The sequence below is a fragment of the Maniola jurtina genome, chromosome 20 (assembly GCF_905333055.1).
Source record: "Maniola jurtina chromosome 20, ilManJurt1.1, whole genome shotgun sequence".
NCBI classification, from domain to species: domain Eukaryota; kingdom Metazoa; phylum Arthropoda; class Insecta; order Lepidoptera; family Nymphalidae; genus Maniola; species Maniola jurtina.
This window is the reverse complement of record NC_060048.1, coordinates 11514006-11539021: the sequence shown is the minus strand read 5'-3', so window position 1 is coordinate 11539021 and position 25016 is coordinate 11514006. Positions and strand designations below refer to the sequence as shown.

Sequence of the window (25016 nt, the reverse complement as noted above, 5' to 3'; positions counted from 1 at the left end):
TGTAAATGTCCAAGCCTGTACATCTATAAAGTATAAACTAGAAATACGCAATTCCATCGTACTGTGACAAAAACATCACATAAAAATAATAAAGGATCCTCGAACATGTACGAAATTCCGACCAAAATCGACCGTTGTTGCTGTCTCATTTTGAACGAACTATATTAGATTTTGATCGGAATTTCCATTATATTGGGAGAAACCTTAAACCTAGTACAAATAAGTGAGATAGACTTAACACGTAAGAAAATGCAATAGACATTTCTTTACCACTAACTGCTACGCCACATTTACTTAGATCCTACATTTTAATAATGTTATAGGTACTCCTTTATCCTACAATATTCGGTTATAGAAAACTATAAAGTAAAAATATATTGGCACTGATCTTGATATCACTGTAGCTGTCGGCCTACGAAATTGAGTAGCAATTCTGCGAAACTAGTACATCAAAAACCTGTCGCACTTATGACCTTTTTCTTTAAACACGCCACACACACCTAACGCATCTGCAAAACCGTGCCACGCGAATATGGTCATTAAGGTGCTAAACGAATTACGGCCTTTGACTGTACATTAGTTAAGTGACGTTCGATACAACGAAACACGAAAAATTTTTTCCCACTGGAGCCAAAATTTTAACATAATTACATTGAAAACAAAAATGGCACTATCCAAAAATTGGGAGTTCTGAACTGAGATGATGACTACTAGTCAAATTAGCAAATTTTTATCAAACGTCAAACCGTTCCTTAGGGAGTTTGTATGAAAACATAGAAGTGACGTCATACATATTTGTTTACAATGTGCGAAATGGTGCTTCGGTTTTGGCAAGTCTACATACAAACGTACTACTTAACCACCTTATTTTCCAACAATAAATTCTAGTTGCATGATAGGAGATTAAAGTTAGGTTACGATTATTGTTAAACTTTCATCACTAATGAAAGCGAAATTGGTTGAGCAAGTCAATGTTCCTTCAATATTAGGATTAAAGGTAAAAATTTAGTCCAAAGTTGACAAATCCAATTGGTATGCCATCTCATTTTGCTTGCATTAATGGTCCAAGTTTAACATTAATATACAACTGGACCTAATAAAATACTCCAAAACAAACTAAGATAATGAGAAGGTGGAGCCCATCTCTACAGTGGCCATAATGCTAACAATAGTGCATGGATAGATTCCATATTTTGTTAGATTCCAAATTCCATGGCATTCTTCTTAATTCACTATTTATACCTAGCTAACAGCAAATTGAGACCAAAGAAAACAGTAAGTCATCCTCACCACAAAATAGACAGGTAACAGTAGGTCTGCTCATAAAAACAATATCCAGTCAGCCAGCATTTGGCTGCCTTAGACTGAAATCTATAGGCCATACCTTGACTTTGCTCAGATTTAACAGACTGTCAATACGAATCAGATGTGTTGTGTTAACTCCAAGTAAAGCTCGAGCAGAGTATGCTCTATAGATCTCAGCCATCTGAGCAAAGTCATTAGGGTGAAATCTATAGAAAACAGACTTAAGGTGGAAGCGACGGGCCTGCTCGCGAAATTCCTTGGTTTTTCGAAATTTGTGAACTAATACGACAACGTAGGCTTATGGCATTTTAATTGCGACAATGGCAGTATTATCCTCATAGGTTTATATAAAAATCTTTACTTGAAAGGGTCCAGTTTAAGAAATTAGCTCTATTATTTAAGTTTTTTCCATTCCATTCCATCAGCCTGTATGCGTCCACTGCTGGACATAGGCCTTTCCAAGAGCGCGCCACCAAACACGGTCCTCCGCCTTCCTCATCCACCCGCTCCCCGCCACCTTCTTCAGGTCATCGGTCCAGCGGGCAGGAGGTCGTCTATTATTTAAGTACTATCTAAGTATCGACTAATTTGTGAGAATAATTGCCATTGTCGCAATTAAAATGTCATAAGCCTACGTTGTCGTATTAGTTCACAAATTTCGAAAAACCAAATTAAATTTGAATTTCGCGGCCAGGCCCGTCTCATGCCCCTTAAGTACTTTACTCAGACTTTAAGTCAAAGTTAAAACGAGACTTATGCAGATATATAAGTCTGATTTAATTCTGTCTGAAGTATTAATAAAGTTTAAGTGCGCTCTATAGGTTTCAGCCATAGTTTAAGGAAAGTCAAAATATTCTAAGCTCTAACCGTCGCACGTACTTTTCGTACTTTGTATTGAACAGACGTTCTGTTAATTTCTATTTCTTCCTACTACCCCTTAGATCACTAAATATGCTATAAACAATTTATTAGGAGTTGGGTGCAGGGTCGGGCGGGGGCTGTTTGTGTGCGGGGTCGTCTGGAAACTGCTTTTCCACCTGCTCCGCTACCCACTTCTTAACCTTTTGCTCTGTCCAAAATCCATCATAGAAAATGGTAGGTTTGATCCAGCAACCTTGCCCACCGTAATGCTCCTCACGTCCTTTACACTCCACGGATCCAGCGCGACTGTTCACCACCAAGTTTTTAGGCGGCATATTAAAGTTTAGGTTCACGTTGCCATGGTGACGGTCGAACGGCTCGTACGCGAAGTGCCACGGCCCGGAATAGTCGTAGAAGTTTGGGAACATCGGTGGCGGCGGAGGGGCTATGCGGTTAGGGGTATACGTGGGGTTCGTATACATGGGGGGTACGACCCCTCCCATGACGGGTTGGAGGACGAAACTTACGTTAGAGTTGGGGCGGAGGGTTGGAGGTGCGGGCGCGAGCGGGGGATGTCGTGGTGCGTTGGCTGTTGGCTGCGGGCGGTTCGCAACGTTCGGCGGTACGTTGGGCGGTACGTTGGCCGGCACGTTGGCGGGCATCGGATGCGCCTTGGCCACAGGTTGCACCATGTTCTTCAATGGACCCGTTGGAAGTTTGGCCGCGCCCGGCACCTCATCTTTCTTCACTTTCGACACACTCTTCTCTGTAACTTTGTTGGCGGTTGTGTTTGCAATATTCTGGTTGTTTTCATGGATCGGGTCTGACGATACATGGTTCTGGTTTTTGACTGGGTTTTGGTTGGGGGTTTGATTCTGGTTTTGGTGAGGGGTATCGTTTCGATTCGCCTCGAGCAGCTCCAGCAAGTCTGTGGCGACAGTACCACCAAAACTCAGCAACGTTTCGCGCAGGGCGTTTGTTACCGCACACTGAAATAAATACATAATCTTTATTAAAAAAATTAAGACAGACTGGTATAATCAATGAATAGCTCAAATTTCATAGTCTAAAAATTGCAATTATACGCATGTAAGTTTAATCTTTAACGTAAACCTCTGAAACGGTTTTCAGCAATACAACCTGGAATCAAAATTTTGTATGAAACTTCATAATTTTTTACACGTAAATCCAATTCCTTGAAAAACACAGACAGACATACACTTTTGTATTTAATATAATATTAGAAGGTACAGAATCTGCTAACCTTTCTAGAGTTATGTATGGCGGCGCCCTTGTGCGGCGCGGTGGAGGTCGCGTAGCCGACATTCTCGCGATGGATGCCGAGGCCTTTCACAGAGACTGATACGAATGACACAACCCCCGCCGTGTACTTGCCGTTTGATATCTCCACGAAATCTGATAACGATATAAGATAACTTTACTTGTCAACATCATCATCATTAATCCATCTCCGGCTCACTACTGAGTATGAGTCTCCTCTCACAATGAGAAGAGTTTGGAGATTGGACATGTTCTACCATGATCCGGCTAGCAGCCAAGAGTCGCGGTACACATTGAAAACAACTTGGGCGTAACCTTGTTAATTTTTTTATTTAACATGGCTGTATGTTAAGATGTTGGCACTTAATAATCAGACAATTTTTTTTTACAAAAACAATAAATAAATTACAGTAAAATATGTGCAAACGAAAACAATAAACAATAGAACTGCATTAGTGAAGATACAAGTTAGCCCTTGACTGCAAACTCACTTGATGGTAAGTGATGATGCAGTTTATGATGGAAGCAGGCTAACCTGGAAGGGGTATGACAGTTTTCATTAAACCCGGTATGGGTTCTACACGGCATCATACTGGAACACAAAATCACTTAGCACCACGGCTGAAGCCTCCCACCATACAAATACCAAGAATACAAATCTATTGTTTTAAAACATGCTATTTAATAAAAAATTGTGTACTGTGAAACCAGCTCTTTTTAATCAAACTATGTCCTATAGGCATGATCATAGTTAAGCACAAGCTTATCTTGACAAAAAGACTATTATAAAGAAACTTGCAGACCCAAGTCTTGCTTGGTGACAGCCCAACTCCAGTTGTTGAAGCCCCACTGAGAGTGGCCGTAGTTGATGAGCTGCTGGCGGCGCTGCGGAGGCTCCTCCTCCTCCACACCTTCTGATGGGGCCGTGCTGTCCGGCTAACAGAACATTCTTACTATACAAGATGTAAATCCTACTAATATTATAAACGTGAAAGTTTGTATGTATGGATGAATATTTGTTTCTCTTTTACACAAAAACTACTGGAAGGATTTGGCTAAAATTTGGAATGGAGATAGATTTTACCTTGGATTAACACATAGGCTACTTTTCAGACTGGAAAATCAATGAATTCCTACTGGGTTTTTAAAAATGTATATCCACAGGAATGAAGTCGCGGGCATCAGCTAGTGTTCTAATATAAGTACAGATACTAGGCTGCATGCAACTTGAGTATAGCAATTACATGAAAAATGTACAGGGCCTATAAAATTACACATTTTAAGACCCACAATAGAACTTTTTTAAATGATTAAATGCACTCCATTAGGTACATACACTCGGTGGTACCTCTGGTGCTGCAATCGCTTAACATCCGGTGACTTGCCTGCTAGTTTGCTTGCAATTTTTATTTAAAAAAAAAAACTTTTAAGTTTTGTTAAAGTAAAATACTTTAGAAAAATCTAGTCTGGTCTAGTTGATGTCCATGTGGACATCAATCTGCAACTGTAATTCTAACCTATACGAGAATCCCCATATATTTATATATCCCTAGATTTTTAATTGTTAAATAATAAAAAAATTGAAAGAACATTTGCCTTTTTAATAATAAGTACTTATGTAAATAACAAAATACTAATTGTTACTTACTATTCTTATGTTGCAATTGGCAACAGGAAAGCCCGGCTTCCTTTGCATTTTTATAGATCTCGTGTGTCGTACCAATAGATGTAACTCGATCCGAAACTTGCGTTTTACCCACGAAATGCAACGTATATAAAAATTAAAGTTCCATTGAAACACCTAACTTCAAAACTTTGTCAAACGTAGATATTTGTAAATAGTAATATATGCTTAAATTCACAACATATCGACATTTTGGTGTTGATTTAAGTAGTTAAATAGTCGAAATCGCAGTTAATTCAAGAGAAAAATTGAATTGAAAATAATTATGAATTTAGATAAACACCAACACCAACACCAAACAAGTTTGACATAACTCTTCTATAGTTTATTGCACAGTGTGACCAGATTCAATTTGATGATCCTGCCAACTACTGGACTCACAATAGTGAATAGCTCCTTTCCTTATTCCAAGTTCCTTGTGCTAGACTACTAATTGCCATTTGCTCAAAGAGTATGTAATCACTACGTTATTAATTACTGAACAGGTGTCAAAAACTAAGCACGTCTTAAAAATTAACTCATATTTTTTGAGGAAATGTTCATCAAATCCAACTTTTTGAGTTTGTCTGGTAGAGATATAATCTTATAAAGTAGGTAGAATGATATGAAACTAGTTCATTTCTTACCAATGACTTTCTAAGCATGGACACATCACGGCATACAACACAAGAGCCCAAACATGGCACACGTTTCTAAATTCACCTTATGTAGCTTCAACTGCTCCATTTATACATTCCCGCTAACATTCAAGTCCTGTAAACTAACCTCAGTGATTAAGCCGCAATGTAAATCGATAAGCACTCGAAGCTGAATAAGGTGATTTTAGAAGCAAACTTGAACAAAAAATGGAATGGAGTAGTGTAGCACTATTAATTTTTGTTATTTCTTTGAGAGATTTTTCGTTTTTGTAAATATGAAACTATTATACTATATCTATACTATATAACTATTATACTATATCTCCTCGTGCTGATTCACTGACTGACTGACTGACTGACTGACTGACTCATTTGATCACCTCTTTGTATGTTTTTTTTACCAATAGTTTCGTATAGAGGACAAAAAATGATTCGGAGGAAAAATATGGATAGAGCTGATGATTGAGGATTTCGGTGAGGAGCACGGTCAGGGTATTGAAGATAGGTGGGGGGTGCTCGAACAAATGTCACTCAGAACTTCATCCAATAGACAGGGAGCTGAAAAATAAAACCAAAATGGCGGATTCAATATGGCGGCCATACAAATTTCGCCGGTGTCTATCTCGAAGATTATAAAAGATGGAAGAGTGGTTTCTTGGCAAAAAATGATCAGGACCCGAAATTCAACTTGATGAGCAGAAAAATTGCGGTCCGCTTGCGGGCCGCGAACTCACGCGCCCTACTATTTATATGTATATGGTTTTACGTGGGATGATTTATATTAAAAAAAATTAAAAGCCCTAGATTGCAATCACACCTGGTGGAAAGTGATGATACAGTCTACGGTAGTAGCGGGCTAACTTGTAGGGGTGGGGTGAAATCCATACCCGTTATAGATGTTTCTATATGGCATCGTACCGGAACGTTAAATCGCTTGGCGGTAGAGTGGTAAGTAGCCACGGCCAAAGGCCTCCCACCAGCCGACCTAAACCAATTAAGAAAATCTCAATCGGCCCAGCCGGGAATCGAACCCGGGACCCTCGTCATACAAATCCACCGCGCTACCACTGCGCACCGGAGGTCGTCAAAAGATAATAAAATAAATGTGATACAATAATGGCCAATAGATTTTACATTGAACAAAAAAAAGCTACTCCACAGTTTTGTTTTTCCGACATTCGTGACGCGCCCTTCCATCTGTCTCTTTCCGATGTGCGTGAGAGAAAGGAATGGGAACATTGTAAATAATTTTAGATATTTCTAGTGTTTTCAATGGTTTTACTAAGTATTTTACACTTTTTCGCATGTTATCTTACGTAAATAAAATTAACTTACCGGTGGTAAGTCACACCATCTCTTTTCTGCGTCGTTAACGTATTATTTCGGCACTTTTTGATCGCGCATTTAGGCATCTTGACAGCTTAGCAGTCAACATGCGACTAATGAAGAAAGTGTGCTTACACCGAGTATAAGCACACTTACTTGGTCCCTTGTTATGCGCGCCAGTGCGTTGTCCTTGCTTAGAAAGTCATTGTTTCTTACAATAAAACTGCAATCCCTAAATATTTTCGCCTTAGCTATATTATTATATATTTATATATTATTCTGCTGAAATGGAAGAAATAATGGTAGAATCCTGCTAGATCTGGTCACACTGTTTCTATAGTCTTTGGTCCGGACTCACGTAGGAAGAGGTTGGCACCTTCGGTTAGCACAGACAGGATTTTAGGAATAAGTTGGAACCATGTTGGAACGTGTAAGGAAGTCATAGCTCTACAAATACACAGACCACAAACTGCATGTGGCGATTATCTATGGTGTCATAGGTAGGTATTTGCTCTATATTTTTTTTATTTGTAAAAAAAAAAACACTGACAAAATAAAGAAAAGGAAAATCTAGGAAAATTGCCGGCAAGGATTCTTTTTAGCTAAATTAGTGATTACATACTCTTTGAGCTAAATAGCGATAGCGAGCGGGAACCTGCACAGAAATACCTACCTACTTAAATAGAAATTCGAGTGAATGAATATAAAAATCGGATGTATGCTAATATTTAAACAAAGACATACATAGAACTCTTCACTAAAAGTAAATTAAAGAATAAGTATGTCTCAAATATTAGAAATAGATGGGAGCGTGTTAGAAGGGGTGAGTTCAGCATAAATTCCAAATTTATTAAAGCTAGAAAAGCTGATTTTTAAAAGATTACTTATCTCATTTGCAGGGGGGTCAAATTCTACGGATTTCCATATCGCTTAGTGCTATTCTCGGTGTACCAGTACGGGTGATAAACATACGCGCCGGACGCAGCAAGCCGGGATTAGCTGCACAACATTTGAAAGGTACAGGTGCATGCCCGTAGCTGTGATGGCCAGCAAAATAAAAGTGCGAGCGAAGCATACGAGAAATCATTCATAATAAGTATATATGTAAAAATTGGCAAATTCAAGAATTTATAGTGTAGAAACCAGAATTGTATACACTTTTAAATGTCTCTCTCTGTCATAAGAGATAAGTGCAGTAAAAGGGTACACCACTGTTAATGATATTTGTCAGATCATGTGACCAAGGGAGTCCAATAATTTTAATGTTGTTTTGCAGGAATTGAACTTGTAGCAGACATGTGCCAAGCAAAGTTGAGAGGTGCCAGTATAGGCTCCACTGAAATTGAGTTCATACCGGGCAAAATAAAAGGAGGACACTATGTAGCTGATACTAAAACAGCCGGGTTAGTTTTGAAAAACAAAACAAATTATTTTGGTAAAAATAAATTATGACTGCCTGTAAGCATTTGGATCATTGTACTATGGCACCTACTAGCTGCATATGTCCATAACTTTGTTAGTGAGGATTAATGTTTTTTAAATCCTGTGGGAACTCTTTGATTTTCCGGGATGAAAAGAAGCTTGTCACTTTCCAGGTCTATAACATTTTCCATGCATTCCATCCATTCATTTGCACAGAGGAATATATCAAAAAGTTCAGGTTGTAATCCCAACTGTACACTACACAAAAGTACAAAATACCTACTGAATTTCAAGAACAAAATATTTCCTTTGGTCATTTGTGCCAAAAGATGATTTAAGAAGTGGAGCCACTAAGATTATTGATGTGAATTGGTCTGCTCTCAGTATTATATAATACCAACATCAATTAACCTACTCGCTCAAGTTGGTATCATTTTTGAATAAATCAGTGATGCAGAAATTATTTTTGGAATCATATTCACAAGAAAAAACCCAGTAAAATGATTTTTTTTTTAATTTTGACATGCATTTGGATACTAAACATTGTTACAGCTTCTTCTTCTTCTTCTTCTTCTCTCTGGGCTGGTTTCCGCACTTAAACGTTTCCGTCTGTTGTGCGTGCGTTGCCCCTCCCTGCCGAAGTATTGTTACAGCTATACTCATGTATTTAGTCAATGTAAGCCAGACTACTTTCGAAGCCATCCGAAGACATCATAGGGACTCAGACTTAATCGTGACGCGCAGCAAACCGAGTCTCTATAAAAAAGGGCCCCAGATGGGTTTGAAACTAGTCAGGCTTACATTGACTAAATATGTGAGTATAGCGGTTTTTAATAAACGTAGTCAAATATTCTATTGTTCAGCTCAATAAGTCTATTACTGCAAGTGGCACTCCCATGCGCTCTGTTTGCGGATTCCCCGGTGACATTGGACCTGAAGGGTGGCACCAACGCAGACATGGCGCCACAGATAGACTACATGGAGCGAGTGTTCAGGCTCGCGCTCAGACACTTTGGAGCTGACTTCAATATGACTATACTGAGGAGAGGGTGAGAACAAGCTAATATGCCTCTACTACTTTAAGCAAGGCCTCCCTCTTGCACTATCCTGCTCGCTACTTCTCTCTCTTCTCCTTCTCTGCTTGTCTCCCTCTTTGCCCCTCTCATTGCTATAGGTTGTGAATAGGATTAATGTAATAGTGTCTGATTTAAAACAAGACCTCCCTCTTTCGCCCTATCACTCTCCCTTCCTCTCTCTGCCTTTCCCTTGCTATCTCTCTCCCTTTCCCCACTCTCTCTCTCGCTTCCCCCACTCTTTTTGATTTGATTTGATCTTACTCCATCCTTCCTCATTGCTGTCTGTGTTGTGACTCCTTTGTATTAATTAACTAGCTGATGCCCGCAGCTTCGCCCGCGTGGATTGGTCAGATCTCCTGCAGCATCAGGATTGAGGAGTTGGACTCCAAATTTTTTATGAAACAATGTCGCAAAGTTCCTCTATCGATTAAAAAAGAAATTACGCAAATCGGTTCAGAAATCTGGAGATTTCGGTGTACATAGGTAGAAAAACACAACTCCCTTTTTAAAAGTCGGTTAAAAAAGTAGCCTATTTTACGCCCTGGTCAATCCTCTACTTGCCTGTGAAAGTCCCGTCAAAATCGGTTCAGCCGTTCCAAAGATTAGCCTTTTCAAACAGACAGACAGACAGACAGACAGACAAAAATTTTAAAAACGTGTGATTCAGTTATGGTATCGTTCAAATAACCATATGAGCTTAATATGAGGTAGTTATTTCGAAATTACAGACAGACACTCCAATTTTATTTATTAGTATAGATTATTATTATACTGGTAAAGAGATTTCTTGGGACTAAATGCGATAGTTTGATTTCTATTTTTTTTTTTTTTTTCAAAATTACAGTTATTTTCCAAAAGGCGGAGGCCATGTCCGCGTAGAAGTGAGTCCAGTGCGATCTCTAAGGAGCATCAACCTCACAGAGCGAGGCACTGTAAAGGAAATCACAGGCACCAGCTTTGTAGCTGGAACCTTGCCTATAAAGGTATTATAATATTAAAAAACCCCTTTGCTATTTCGGCCTCTACACTTCCAAAGTTTTACGTAATGTAGAGCGAACTTTCCTCTTCATAATATTAGTAATAGACTTAGGCTGAGATGCTGCACACAAACAGCTCCTGCCCCCGACCCTGCACCCAACTCCTAATTGTTTATAGCGTCTTTAGTGGTCTAAGGGTTAGTGGGAAGATATAGAGATTAACAGGTCTATTCAATACAAAGTACGAAAACAGTAGCGTGCGACGGTTAGAGCTATAGAACATAATATTTTGACTTTGCTTAAACTACTTAGCTTAGCTGAAATCTATAGAGCGCACTTTGACTTAAGACATTGTTAAAATGAGACAGCGTTATACCGTTGGCATAACTGTCTCGTTTTAACTGAAAAAGTCAAAGTGCGCGCTGAACCTTAGATTTAAAATGAGACAACTTATATTAAAGGCATAAGTTTGTCTCGTTTTAACTTAGGTTGGAATTAATAAATATACTCTCTTTAAATCAACTATTGTTGTAGTTGGCGTACTTGATGGTGGACGGCGCGCGACGCGAGCTGGGCTGTGACGCGCAGATACACTGCTACCAAGAAGACCGCCAGATGGCGCCGCACAACTGCAATGGCATCATGTTAGTATATTCTAACATTACTAATTAAGGGTTTATTTTTAGGATTCCGCACGTTAAAAGTACAAAGGAACCCTTATAGGATCAGCAAAACAGACAACCCTTCGATGTCTGCCTGTCTGTTGCGTCTTTCAAGAAAAGGGAATCAAAACCTATAGGGTACTTTCTGTTGTACATTCTAGAATCATGAAAGGCAGGTAAATAGCCCAAGGAAAGGAAAAACATCAAAAACCGTTTTTTGTGATATGTATCACAAAAAAAAATGTTACGGAACTCTGTGTACGAGGCCGACTTGCACTTGACCAGTGTTTTATTTTCCAGTCTGTCATCCACTTTATCTTCGGGTTGCGTATTGGGCAGTGACGCGTTGGGCAAGCGCGGAGTGGACGCGACCGACGTTGGGCGGAAGGCGGGCGAGGAGCTGCGGCGAGCGTTGGACAGCGGCGCCTGCGTTGACCCTCATACGCAGGTCACCATTTAGGTTTCTCTTGTACGGAACCCTCGTTGGGCGTGTCCGACTCGCACTTGGCCTATATTCAGGCGGGCGAGGAGCTGCGGCGAGCGTGGATAGCGGTGAGCGTTGGACAGAAGGCGCCTGCGTTGACCCTCATACGCGGTAGCCAGTTGTTTTTTTTTTTGCTACCTTTACCACCTTACCTTTACCTTTGCAACCTTCGTTGGACGAGTCTGACTCGGACTTCGATCCGATCTCCGGATAGGTAAAAGTGCGTGCAAATAGGAGGCGGACGAAACACTATGATGTATGACTATCCCATTCTCTCGCGGGCTAAATCCTAGATGTACGGTCAAAGGCCGTAAGTCGTTTAGCACCTTAATGATCACATTTGCGTGGCACGGTTATGCACATGCGTTATGTGTGTGTTCGTCTCTTTTTAGTGTCGTTTTTCATTTCGAGTTTCAAATCACAATGGTTAGGTACTCAAATTTTCATTTCGAATGGAGGTAAATCTGTTTCAGGACCAACTGATACTGTACATGACGTTAGCGGAGGGCCGCTCGGTGGTGCGCGCCGGCGACGTCACCCTGCACACCAAAACTGCCATACACATCGCGCAAATCATTGCTAAGGTAAGGGCTTCGTTGCGACAGTCGGGTTGAATCTATAGAGCGCACTTTGGCTTTATCCGACTTAAGCTTCAGTTAAAACGAGACAGATTGATGCCAGCGATATAACGCTGTCTTGTTTTAACAGTGTCTTATGTCTAAGCAAAATCAAAGTAATTTTATTTTTCCATAATAGTTAATTACCTAAACAATTCAATTTAGACAATAGTCAAACAAAAGCATACATCTTACGTAAACGGCCATGGCTCCAAATGGCTAGAATCCGGGTGAAACAGGCTGAACTGCACTTTAAGTAGAAAAATATTTTAAAGTAATATTTTTCAATCTTTTTTACATTGAAGATAAGAGTACGTGTATAAATTAATAAGACCTATTGAAAGTATGCTCCTGAAAAAAGCATATTACACAATCGAAGATTATGTAGATTATAAAAGAGCGTGGATTTAACCTGCAACTCGCTTCAGCAATGCGCGCGACTGCAATAACATTTATACAAGGCATAAAATATAATATTGTAAATCTTTGAAAAGAGCAACCGCCGAATTTCTTGCTGGTCTTTTTACCGACCTGATTTTTTTTCTTTACAGGTTCAATTCAGTATACAACTGGAGGGAGATCACAACTTCATCGAATGTACTGGTTTAGGGCTTATTAACAAAAATATACCCCAGGAATAGTAATTTTTGACATATTGTAATAAATTGTGATGCTTTCGTAATTTCTGTACATGCAAAAATACTTGTAAATGTTTATCTGAATTTAAAAAAAAATCTACTCTGACGGGCTGAAACGATGAGTCTCGATTCTCTAGTGAATGCCGCTAGAGTTAATGTTAAAACAGAAATGTTTTAAACTGCCATAAAAAGACGCTTTGTGGTTATATTTAACCTTATTTAATATTTAACTAATTAGCTATATGAATACCTACACATAGTATAATGTAATATTATATTTGTGATATTTAAAATAATAATGATAATGAACAGTGTTTGTTGATTTTGTAGCGTTGATCATTTTATATTTGTTTGAAGTGGATGATTAAATGAAACACATAATAATTTGGACATTTTTATTTAAAATAGATATTATACACCACCTGTATTACTAGCGTCCAAGTCCATAATATACGTGACGTAATTTAAATTCGATTTAATTATACAATAATTATAATTATTCATATATTTTTCCGTCAGGCAACACTGACGCCCTGTGAGAATGTGATCTTATCCTATGATTGTGATTTCGTTTCTTCGATTTATATATACAAAACAAAGGTTTTCTGTATATGAAGCCGGCGCCGGACCGCTTTGTGTATCTAAACAAAATCAACCCATTACCGGTTCATTACTGAGTACGAGTCTCGCTGGCCAAGTGCGGATTGGCAGACTTAAGATACCTTTCGAAAACATTATGCAGAACTCTCAGGCTACGCTTTGCTTCGCTTTAGTGGATAGTTAGACCAAGGCTAGGGGCATATCTCCCTTAATTTCGCAGTCTGAAAAACGCACATAAAATTTTTCTTGGGCATCTTTTCCGCATTGATATGGCGCTTCCTATCTACATGCAGTGAGTTCTCTATGTTTTCAAAGGTGTGTGAAGTCTGCCCATACGCTCTTGGCCAGCAAGGCAGACTATGGCCTAAACCCGTCCAATTCTGAGAGATCTGTGCTCGGTAGTGGTCCGGCGATGGCATCATTATGATACTCCATACGATTCAGAATTCAGATATTTCACGGCTTCGGAAAGCAAATTCGGATCTACACTCTATCCATGGAAAGAAGTTAGTACCTCTCTCTCTCTCTGAAGTAATCCCATACAAATGACAGAGCCAAAAATCTCAGTGGGCGTTAACCATTTTGAATCACCCACCAATCACAAGCATGTTTTCAAAAAACATTCGAATTTCAATTCGTTCACCCCCTGAGATTTTTGGCTTGTCATTTGTATGGGATTGCAGAGAACGCTCTTTCCGTGGTAGTGCGGAACCCCTCATACAATTAAGTACTACGGCTACTTCGATCGAGACTTCTCGTATTAGGAATTAGGATCGGATGCAGAACAGCCTTAAATGTCACATTATAGCCACATTCAGTTTGATTTGTCCTTTGCAAAAGTAAAGTTCGCTGGTGCCAACATAATGTCAGAAGACAAGTTATATTCTGTAAAAGATATTTGGACGCGAAGCGACGCGCCGCTGTGATGCGTTCCAGCCTTTAGGGTGCATGACACAGGTTTGCCCACGAAATTCAAATTTATTTGGATTTTCGCAATTTGTAAACTAATACGACAAAGTAGGCTTATGGCATTCTAATTCCGCCAATGGTAGTATCATCTTCACAGGATTACATAAAAATCTTTACTTGAAAGAGTTCAGTTTAAGAAATTAGTCAAAATAATGAGTTTGACATGAGTTACTCACAAATTAGTCGTTACTATAACTAATTTCTTAAAAATTAAATTTGAATTTCGCGGTTAGACCCGTTTAGTGCGGCGTAGTAACAAAATTACCACTGATATTCAACTTAGCCTAAGAGTCGGTGACAAATACCGTGCAATGCCACAAAAACGTGAACAAGTAAGTACCTACTAGGTATGTGACCATTTACTTTACGTCTAGCCCAACTTTCAGACTATGCCTGAAAATAAAACTAAAATAAACTTTTTATGAAATTATATCATATTTTATTATTACCATCTGAATGTTTTCATTATATACATATTAAATGTCAACAGAGAGATTTCTAAAAAATGCACTTTTAGACAGTATTGTTTAATTAGTAATATTGAATAAAAAAATAAATAAAAATCGAAAACAGTTGTAACAAAACAATAAAATTAATTTTATAACACTCATATCCAGTCAAAAATAAAAAAAGGCATGTAAATAATAGTTCTATTTTGTATAATATATACAAAGGAAAATTATAGTATTGTACTGAAAGAGTTTTAAAAAATACTTAAGTAGGGTTAGTTTCTCACTCATTATAAGGGTTCCAGCAAAAAAAAAAGCTATTTAAAAAATATTATTTTATGAATCCGGGATTTGAGTTCTAATGAAATAACGACGCTTACTTGTTCTGTACAGAGCCCAACAAATATATTATTATGGTACAAAAACTTTGATTCATTTACACAAATCACAATTCGAACATACGAAATTATACACAGTTTAGTATACTAAAACGTGCTTACTAAAAAAAATTATTTATACGTGTCCGAACAAATAAAACTATGGAAGATTCTAGCCGGAAGTATCATCATACTAAATTATAATATATCACCTCCATTGGCCCAAGAGTCGTTAAAAATTCTTTCAATGTACCACTTTACATAAAATAACTAGCTAACGCTCGGCATGCACTAGAATCTCGACTTCCGCACCACTTACTGATGTACGTACGTGGACGGTACTATATCAGAAATCTTCACGTAAGTGCCAATAAAAACTGTACAAAGTTTCAACTCAATCGGATGAACAATGCGAAGGCGCATAGATAAGATTAGTCATTTTTAGTTTCACTAACTTTGCACACGGCTTCGCTCGCTTGAATGCAGTGCAAAGGTTTTGAGCGCACTGACAATAAGTAATGCCTCTCGTATAAACAGACAAACTTATAAAGTTTTAGATGTAAGATTTGGACTTGTAGAAACTCTTTGAATAAATCATTCACTAGCTCCCGGCCTACGTGGAAACATCTAGCGCCGTAAATATTTCACATATTATTATGTCCCCAGAGATAATGGTCCCTCACCATTGACGGTAGATAGAAAAATATTTGTAAAGGCTCGCGCACACTTGGACAGGACGCAACCGAAAAAAAATATTTTAGTATATTATTTTAGTTACCACATTGCAAATTAGTTATTGTCGATTGAGCTAGTCAAGTAGCGTTGACCAAGTCGGTAACTGAAAGGGTGACCGACTTTAAGTTTTGTGGATGGCAGTACATACTTTTTAAGATATGGGCTTGCTCATATTCATAGCTTCGTTTTGCAAAATCCAAGTGAGCAAGGTGGAGTTTTGTATGCAATGAGTACGAAGCTTCGCTTCTTTTGAGTTTCGACACCTCATGTTTTTTTAGGGGTCCATATCTCCAGAGAAAAAGGAACCTTTACAGGATCACGCTGTAGTCTGCCTGTCTGTCAAGACCCATCAAGAAAATCAAAACCTATAGGGTCCTTCCCGCTGACCTAGAACCAGGTAAAGGCAGGTAGCAATGCCTTATAGCACAAGTAAAGGAGAAAATCCCAAAACCGTGAATTTGTGGTTATATCACAAAAAAAAATTAATAAGTCATTTCTTGTATGATGGTACGGAAACCTTCATATACTAGTCCGACTCGCATTAACTGGTTTTTATTTATGAATAATTCAGCAGGGGGTTGTTTATAATCGGTTGCGGTGAGGTCCGCCACAGTATGCGCTGAGCTCAAGGTACCTAGTTCACAACGAGTCATTGATTTGTGCGTGGAATGTGTGAAGCGTGGATTTTACTCAGATTTCTTCGACTTGCTCGCTTCGGTAGGGGACTCCAGTATCGCCGGCTGGTCTTCGTAGCTGAGGATAACGGAAAGTTTAATTATGTACACGACTAACATTTTCCTTTCCCCTACCACGAAACTCGAGATCTATCTTCCTTAGACTTAAGACGCTGTTAAAACGAAACAGCATTAGACTCCTTTAAACCTGTCTTGTTTTAACTGAAACTAAAGTACGCTTTAGAGGTACTAGGACTCCATAAGTATGGAGATTGTACAACACATAAATACTGGAAAACAGCATATGACACGCATAACCGCTATAGTTTTCTATTGTGTAATGCCGTCACCTGCGCGCGGGAAGAGAAAATCAAATGGACATACCAAGCAATGCTTGGTACTTTGAACAAAATGAACGACTGTTTTTTGTTCGTTATTTATCTGTCTATATTATGACATAAGACTTGTGTATGTATCATTCAGAAGTTAACTTCAGGACTCCTGATACACTAAAATCTAAATAATACACTCAAACTTGTTTTCAATGCCTCCTGAAACACAGTTTTCACTTCATCAGGAGGCAGGGCCTCACACTAAAACCTGTAAACACTGTTAGTAAAGTTAATAAAGATTTATTTAAATTCCACGACACACTGAGCGAAGGTACTAGGAGTCCAGAAGATATAAAGAGATTGTATACTCACTTGAACAGCGCGTTGATGTCGCCCTTCAGCAAGGCGAGAGTAAGCGGCGTGGCCAGACACGCAGGCACCAGGTACAGCAGCGCCGGCTGCGCGTGCTTGAACACGTGCATCACCAGGATAGTGGCCAAGAGACCCAGGATGTACGCGGAGAACGTCGCGCGGAAGTAGAACTCTGAACCGCGCTTCAGACTCTTGTCGAAGCGGAGTAGGAGAGCGATGAACAGACCAGGTACGACGATGTCTCCGAGACCCAGCATTGCAAAGTTGCTAGCGTTCAGCCCGTTGATGAGCAGGTCTTGAGGGAACACCACTGCAAACAAATGATGTATATCAATCTCGACTCTGTTGAAATACCGAACCAGAGCCACTAGACGACGCTACTAGAAGTCGTACGAAGGATAGCCATTGCACGCTGTGATGAAGTAACTTACAACAAACAAACTAGATGGCGTTACAAGGATATAAAATCTCTCGCCATACATCCTCCATCGCGCTAACGAAGTTATTTCTATGGAGTACTGTATATACAAACTTAAAAATAGGACTATTGGTGTTGGCTGGGTCTGGAAGATCATATTGTTACGGTTGAGACAGGTACTCACATTTGATAGGCACCTCGAAGGATTTAGCCACGGTGACCATGACGTTGGTGCCGAAAACCCAGAAGATGTCGTAGAGGAACAGGCCACAGAGCAGAATGCAGCCCGTCACCACATTGTTGAGATGCAATAGCTCTACGCCGTTGATCGCGAAGGCTATGCCGAACAGGTTGTTTGCTATCCAGTGCTAAGAAAAAAAATGAGTAATTACTATTAAGTATATCACAGAAATCAGATTCAAACTCTTCTCATACTGAGAAGATACAATAGTGGGTGATTGATGATGATGGCTGTAGTTCGGTCTGCATTACTCACCTTCTTGATGAGGTACCAGGCTCCGAATATGAGCGATATGACGAGGCAGATGACGTCATACGACGTGAACTTGTAGTTGACGATGTCGGAGCGGCCTTCCCGCTCGCCGCGCGTGAACAGAATGTGATACGGAACATTCGGCACCGACGCGGGCACGATCAGGGCTATGATTGGGCTGAAAAATCAAATTACACAGTGACCATAAAACAAGTGATTTAAAAACGTTTCAAAAAACCTCTGACTGCGGTTTGCATTACATCTTTTTCAGCTCACACAAGTGCATAAAATCCGCTATTTTAATTTTTTAAGAATTTTATATAGCGCTATCAAGCCGAATCTAATGACTTGTATCATTTATCAAAATCGGTTGAACAGTTAAGTAGTTACGAGCGGACATAGGAATGAACATACATACAAACACATAACCCTCCTTTTTGGGTTTTGCCGCATCTGAAGTTGCATCATGGCTATTTCTGCAGGTCATAGACTAAGATATTATTACTGTATGGTAATACAAACAAGAGTTTACGTTATAGTCCACACGCTGGCCAAGTGTGGATTGAAAGACTTCACACACCTTTGAGAACTTTATGGAGAACTCTCAGGCATGCAGATTTCCTCACGATGTTTTAGTTCATTGTTAAAGCAAATAATATTTAACTACTTAAAATGCATATAATTCCGAAAAGTTAGAGGAGCAATCTCGGCATAAACCCTGGATACTCCCAATAGGAGGTCAAAGTCTTAAGGCCACCTAGGCCATCATTCTATGCAACACTTGGATTAATGGGTTTGTTCGTTGAAATACCTATATTATATCAATAGCTAGTCAATGCAATATTTGAAACACAGCCATGGCCATTAGAATTCTCCTTTATTTTTAAGTAAAAAATTGGACTTAAAATGACCTTAGCACCTAGTTAAAGATAAAATCAAATGCTATTAAAAACCCTACAAAAAATAACACACCAAAAATTAAAAAAAACTACCAAATTACTTAAAAGCAAAAGAAATCATTGCATAAATAATAAGCTTCTAAAAAGAATTTCATAAGTCCTTGAGACAATCATATGTAAAAACACTTTATTAAGAAGACAAATAATTTTGAACTTTACTTTTATGTACATATTTAATTAATTGGGTAAACTCACGAAATAGTAGTAATTATATGTTAAGTACAAGCTGTACTGTACATCCATGCTATTATTGTAAAAACAAAATTGTTTATCTGTTTGTCACCTTTTTGATGCCATAACAAGCTGTTATTTTCCTCTTAAATAAAGTAAGCATATATTTACCTAAGTAGATGGCTCAAGGCCAATACTCCAAGGAAGAAGAAATATCCAGTGAGAAGTAGATTGATGTACTCTTTGGAGAAGAACTGGAAAAATATGTAGAAGGCGAAGAGCGCGCACGACGCAAACAGTGGGAACATTAGTGCATCTTTGTTTGTCATCGTCTCATGTTTTTCACCTGATTCCTGTAAAGAAATTATTCAATTAAACTAACTGAACTAAAATTAAATTATTTTGTAAATGGTGATACTAAAAAAAAGAATACCCAGCTGAGTTTGTTGTGAGCTCTTTCATTTTAACCAATGTGACTCTTATGCTATGTAAGCATTAAATATAAAGATATTTGAATTTTTTTATTTATGTTTCCTGCCATGTATATTTTAAAAGCAAGAGTAAATATGTATCTTTTAGGCAAGCATGCTCCAACCTAAACCTATTTAGGGACTTTTCATTAAGCATGATTGTTGTCAATCGTAGAAAATCACTTTTGAGTTTTATTACACACAATTTTGTTCATTATAATATTAACTATAGAAGAGGTAAAGTTCAATATGGTCTGCTGTACAAGCTTTTAGAAGCTACTGCTTAATCTGGACACAGATAACAATTTAAATATGTACGTCAGAATTTATATATTTCTTTGTTTTTTGTTCTTAATTTTATATAAATTTTATTTCCACAAATTTACATCTTTCATGATAGGAAACACAAATAAAAATAAGACACCTATTTCTACTCTGCATATTCTTACAATTTTGAATGGAATATGTAATTAAATAATTTTGTGTTATTGTACCAAACCTGATAAAGTGATAAGACTAATTGGGTTTCTTTTCATGCAGTATTGGCTTAATTTATCTGTAACTAATTACTTTTTCTTTTAAAAAAACTACATTTACTTGTAAATTTATTTATTTTTAATTTCAGCAAAAAAAATCTATATTAAAATCTAGAAAAACTAGTACATAAATTAGAAATCCCCATTTCACTATGTAATAAAAATCCAAGCCTGAAAGCCTTCTTTAGGTAGTTCCTTGAAAATCATTAGATTACTAAGTGGGTACTGAATTAAAAGATTGGCTAGGGACAAGTAAAGATATTTCAAGAGTTGGAACTTTACAATAGCTTATGGGAAGGCTTGAAAAATGCTCGAAATGTTTATAACGATGTGCCACGATGACAATACGTGCGCTGTTCCTATTGGACGTTCTGATCACGCTAAAATACCATAAATTGTGATAAATATTTGAAAAACTAAATGTTAAACTCACCTTTTGCTCTTTTAAGTATTTTACAGAGCGGAAAGAGCCAAAAAATATGGGTAAAATAGCCATTATTACTAAACTTAAGTATGCGATTGCGACTCCCTCAATACTCGACGGGGCTTTGCCAGTTACATTTTGTACAACTTCTTTAACACTTTCCTCGATGTTTATGGGAAGCTCTGTTACAGATTCAGCCATTTTTCTATTTTATTATTTAAAACTTCTATTCACAAAATATGGACTACGTCCTACCCCCTAGCTAGTTATTTTTGACAAGAAAATGACAAATGTACATTTTGTTTCTGAAAGGTGGCAAGTTTGGCACAAATACAGATCAAAAATCATAAATACGCTTTTACATTTTGCAGTTTCTGCACTACTTGCACTACATTTTTGCCAGACGAGAAGAAAAAAAAAAATGCACTACATTTCCATCACTATATAGTGTGTTTGGTCCCTTATTTTTGGTCCTATAAAGTCCCATATGGTGTTTCGTCTGTGGCTTAAAGTGTTGCAAGGTGCAATTTTCAAAACTAAAAGAAAGTGACATATATTTATTTTTAAAAAAAAATCAAAAAACATTGTTGGCTCTTGGTGGTGTCCATCGGATTTTCATTTTACATTTTTAAATTACAAAACAAAGTCATGTTATTGAGGCTTAAAACATATTTTCCTCGATTCCACTACACGTAAAAGGTACAGAATACACAAACATGGAAGTTACAAGTGGTGCTGAGGAGGGTTTCGTCCGAGAGTGGACACCGTGTTCTCATATATTGAACTTGATTCCTCCTCGAATTCAAACTGGTTTGTTTTCTAATGAACTGTGCTTGACTTGTGTGGATGCTGTGAGCGAGTATATAGCCCTTGGAACGAACGTGGGGCTTGTGTACTGGTACGACAGGAAGAAGGGGAACATACAACGGTTACGATGCGAAGTAAGACCTCATCCATATGTTAGTACGCATAGCATGGCTTTCGTTCACCTTGTAACATTTTAAAACTTTCGCTTTCAAAAGATTACACAATAGAACATTCCTAAATTAACATCTGTGTAATTTATGTCTATCTACATTCTAAAGTTACCTCAGTCATGTTATCTTACTCAATTTGTTGTTCAATATTTGTTATTTACTTAGGTAAATGAATTAATTTATTTGTGTATGATGTTGAGAGGCTACATAATTTTAATATTTTGATTGCTTAAATGTCCAAACTTCCTTCTAACCAGTAAGTTGCTAAAGTTCATTCTGGAAGTGGACTTAGGATATTTATTATACTGGAAAATAAAGAATCCCCACTGTATTTAACTTAATCTAAATTAGCTTGTACTGTCTCAACTGGGCAAAGCTTACCAGGACTTCTCTACAACTCCTTAAAAGTGCATGCTTGGGATACCTAAATGAAAATTTTACTCAGTCATGAAACAGATTTTACGAGTCATCAGCTAGTCTTCAATGGAACTCTAATTTCAGGCTACAACTTCACCCATAACCTATGTGAAAATTGTAAGTACAGTGGACTACATGGTGGGTGCAGGCAATGCTGCAGGACAGGTCACTGTGTTCCAGATCCCCAAGGAGCATCCCGAGAATTTGCCTGACACCTTCAAACCCAAGGTTGAACCTAAGGTGGAAAGGTAAAGTCATTTCTATAATGTCTTTTTATTGACTTAAAATTGTCTGGTAGAAGTCATTAGAACACTTTTTAAATACTATACAGCCCAAAATGGAGATAATACTAAAAAACATATTTTATCTGATTTAGACTAGGTCATAATGCCTACAAATTTAGTACAAATGTTATTTTCGCAAAAATTTGCACACATTCATTATGATTTATGACCCATGCTTCTAAAAATCAAATCCATATCCATATATTAAAAATGCAAAAGTGTGTCTGTCTGCTGTGGACAGCGCATCTGTTTAAACAACTTTATAAAGGTACAGAGTTAGCTTATATCCTCAGAATGAACGTAGGCCACTTTCTGTCCTAGAAAATTAAAGTCCCTAGAGAATTTTTGATTTAAAATCCAGTGAATGTGAAAAAACCTCAATCCATATTGACAAAGTTGTACAGACATAGCTTGCATTCTAGAGATGGTCATAGGCTAATTTTTATTTCAAAAAATCAAAGAGTTTCTACAGGATTTTTAAAATCTATAACCATATGTGCAAACTCTCAAGCAACACCTAGTATATTATATTTATTACATGATATATAAACAGATAGAGTAGTAAACTATTGAGGAATTTCCCTGTAAGGTTATTCCACACATGTGTAGTTATTACTTATCAATGACAATAACCCTAGGTCAAGAGAAATATTTATCTAGAATTTACAATTCAGTTTCGTTTTTGCCCAAGCTTATTATTGTATGTCGTCTGTAATATGTTAACTGAATGACTGGCACTGGCTTTGTCCGCGACTTCAACTGTGTAGACTACACAAATTACAAACCCCTATTTTACCTCCTTAGTTGTTGGATTTTCAAAAATCCTTTCTCAGTGGATGTCTATGTCATAATAGCTATCTGTATGCCAAATATCAGCTTGGTCCACCCGGTAGTTTGAGTGGTGTGTTGATAGATCAGTCAGTCACCTTTTCTTATTTATATATTTAGATAAATTGTTGACTCTAGATAAGAATTTGCATATGTGTTCTTTTCTTATAACATACTAGCTGACGCCCGCGACTTCGTCCGCGTGGATTTAGGTTTTTCGAAATCCCGTGGGAACTCTTTGGTTTTTCGGGATAAAAAGTAGCCTATGTGCTAATCCAGGATATTATCTATCTCAATTCCGAATTTCAGCCAAATCCGTCCAGTAGTTTTTGCGTGAAGGAGTAACAAACATACACACACACACGCACGCACGCACGCACGCACGCACGCACACACACACATACAAACTTTCGCCTTTATAATATTAGTGTGATACCAACTGTAAGAAAGGGTTTTTAAGAAATTCTGCCTAAACAAAGCTATTCATTTAATAGTACATTTTTCAATGTTAAAGATTACATCCAAATTAAGATTATGTTGGTTAATTTCGAATAACATTCATTATTACACAGGAAATTATTATTATTCAGTTTGATACATACAACTTATACAATGATTAAATTCAATGTTATTTGCTAACTACCCAGTTTTACATTGATAGGTCAGTGGAGTTTGTACTGAGATTCTTGTTTGTATTTATCATTAGAAACAATGTTATGGATTAATAAATATAACAAGACAAGACAGTTGATATATAAAACAGAAGAGATAAGAAAATATCAGCAAAAAAGCGGGATGTATTCAATTTTTTTTTTCACTGTAGAATTGATTCCCTATGAGAGAAATTTAAGGAAATAGGTATTCTTTTTTTTCTTATTCTTTGGGGCTATGCAGGTTCTTGGATACCCTGTATCACTACGACCATCTCCGATTCAACTACTATGAATGTAGTTGATTCGGAGATGAAGAATGAAAAAGTGGTAATCCAACACTTTTATAGTTCATATTGTGTAGTTGGTATTTTTACTCCTTACATACTTAAAAGTATACCCCAAAAATGGCATATACAAACTTGAAGATAATGTGAATAACAATAAAGCGTGGATTTAATAATAATAATAATAATAATAGTTTATTTTCAGGCAATTTTTTTTTTACACCCATTTCTTAAATATAAAATAAAATAAAATAGAATAGAATACAAGAGTAAAATAAAAATTATTTACGGTTGTTGCCACGATGCACGGCAAGCCAGTACTTCGGTATGCGATTTTCAGGACACTCAGAGCATACCCTGAGGATCTCGTTCTGAGAATTGCGGATGCGGAACCAGAAAGCCGCAACCCGAGATCTAATAATCGCGAAATAATCGGGCACTTTGGCGTCAGCAAACATGCCCGACGCGCTGCAGTATTTAGGCAGTTTCATCAGAATACGGTATGCGTTATTATACTGCACTCTGATGCTGCTACGTGCACTTGCGCTGCAGTTGACCCAAAGCTGACACGTGTAAAAGCATTGACAATATGCTCTAAACAGTGTCAGCTTCGCCTCAGAACT

The 25016-nt window shown here is 37.8% G+C and overlaps 4 protein-coding genes and 1 long non-coding RNA gene across 7 annotated transcripts in view; 2 read left to right on the top strand and 3 right to left on the bottom strand.

The window, feature by feature from the left end:
* LOC123875536 (DNA repair and recombination protein RAD52-like) overlaps window positions 1-5438 on the bottom strand; it is a 10398-nt gene extending 4960 nt beyond the window's left edge. The window contains exons 1-4 of one of the 2 annotated variants that reach the window (XM_045921416.1): window positions 5096-5438; window positions 4251-4383; window positions 3431-3582; window positions 2694-3155 (exon numbers count right to left, since the gene is read on the bottom strand). In XM_045921416.1, the coding sequence (XP_045777372.1) occupies window positions 2694-3155; window positions 3431-3582; window positions 4251-4383; window positions 5096-5143 (795 nt within the window). In that variant the 5' untranslated portion in view covers window positions 5144-5438. Of the gene's footprint in view, window positions 1-2051; window positions 3156-3430; window positions 3583-4250; window positions 4384-5095 lie in introns of those variants that run through there. The other variant, XM_045921415.1, reaches the window with a different exon arrangement.
* LOC123875553 overlaps window positions 1-9938 on the bottom strand; it is a 19300-nt gene extending 9362 nt beyond the window's left edge. The window contains exon 1 of the long non-coding RNA XR_006798165.1: window positions 9906-9938. This is a non-coding gene — a long non-coding RNA (uncharacterized LOC123875553). The remainder of the gene's footprint in view (window positions 1-9905) is intronic.
* Window positions 7624-25016, top strand: part of LOC123875539 (RNA 3'-terminal phosphate cyclase) — a 19736-nt gene continuing 2343 nt past the window's right edge. The window contains exons 1-10 of one of the 2 annotated variants that reach the window (XM_045921421.1): window positions 7624-7918; window positions 7995-8112; window positions 8372-8498; window positions 9381-9566; window positions 10438-10576; window positions 11105-11214; window positions 11533-11680; window positions 12190-12300; window positions 12885-12993; window positions 22656-22663. In XM_045921421.1, the coding sequence (XP_045777377.1) occupies window positions 7877-7918; window positions 7995-8112; window positions 8372-8498; window positions 9381-9566; window positions 10438-10576; window positions 11105-11214; window positions 11533-11680; window positions 12190-12300; window positions 12885-12974 (1071 nt within the window). In that variant the 5' untranslated portion in view covers window positions 7624-7876 and the 3' untranslated portion in view covers window positions 12975-12993; window positions 22656-22663. Of the gene's footprint in view, window positions 7919-7994; window positions 8113-8371; window positions 8499-9380; window positions 9567-10437; window positions 10577-11104; window positions 11215-11532; window positions 11681-12189; window positions 12301-12884; window positions 13768-22655; window positions 22664-25016 lie in introns of those variants that run through there. The other variant, XM_045921420.1, reaches the window with a different exon arrangement.
* Window positions 16626-21247, bottom strand: LOC123875538 (minor histocompatibility antigen H13). The gene is made up of 6 exons (XM_045921418.1): window positions 20960-21247; window positions 19692-19873; window positions 18394-18568; window positions 18082-18265; window positions 17480-17789; window positions 16626-16854 (listed from the first exon to the last, which is right to left on the bottom strand). The coding sequence occupies exons 1-6, from the start codon at window positions 21149-21151 to the stop codon at window positions 16788-16790; spliced, it is 1110 nt and encodes a 369-aa protein (XP_045777374.1). The 5' UTR covers window positions 21152-21247; the 3' UTR covers window positions 16626-16787.
* LOC123875547 (WD repeat-containing protein CG11141) overlaps window positions 21480-25016 on the top strand; it is a 19339-nt gene continuing 15802 nt past the window's right edge. Inside the window, exons 1-2 of the mRNA XM_045921434.1 lie at window positions 21480-21891; window positions 22429-22592. Coding sequence (XP_045777390.1) covers window positions 21667-21891; window positions 22429-22592 — 389 coding nt within the window. The 5' untranslated portion in view covers window positions 21480-21666. The remainder of the gene's footprint in view (window positions 21892-22428; window positions 22593-25016) is intronic.

What these genes read in the sequence shown, in the direction of transcription:
- LOC123875538 (XM_045921418.1), bottom strand. Translation starts at nt 21,151, where the DNA reads ATGGCTGAATCTGTAACAGAGCTTCCCATAAACATCGAGGAAAGTGTT. An exon ending in AATACTTAAAAGAGCAAAAG is followed by an intron (nt 19,874 to 20,959) that starts GTGAGTTTAACA and finishes ATTTCTTTACAG; the next exon opens with GAATCAGGTGAAAAACATGA. An exon ending in CCTGGTACCTCATCAAGAAG is followed by an intron (nt 18,266 to 18,393) that starts GTGAGTAATGCA and finishes TTTTTTTCTTAG; the next exon opens with CACTGGATAGCAAACAACCT.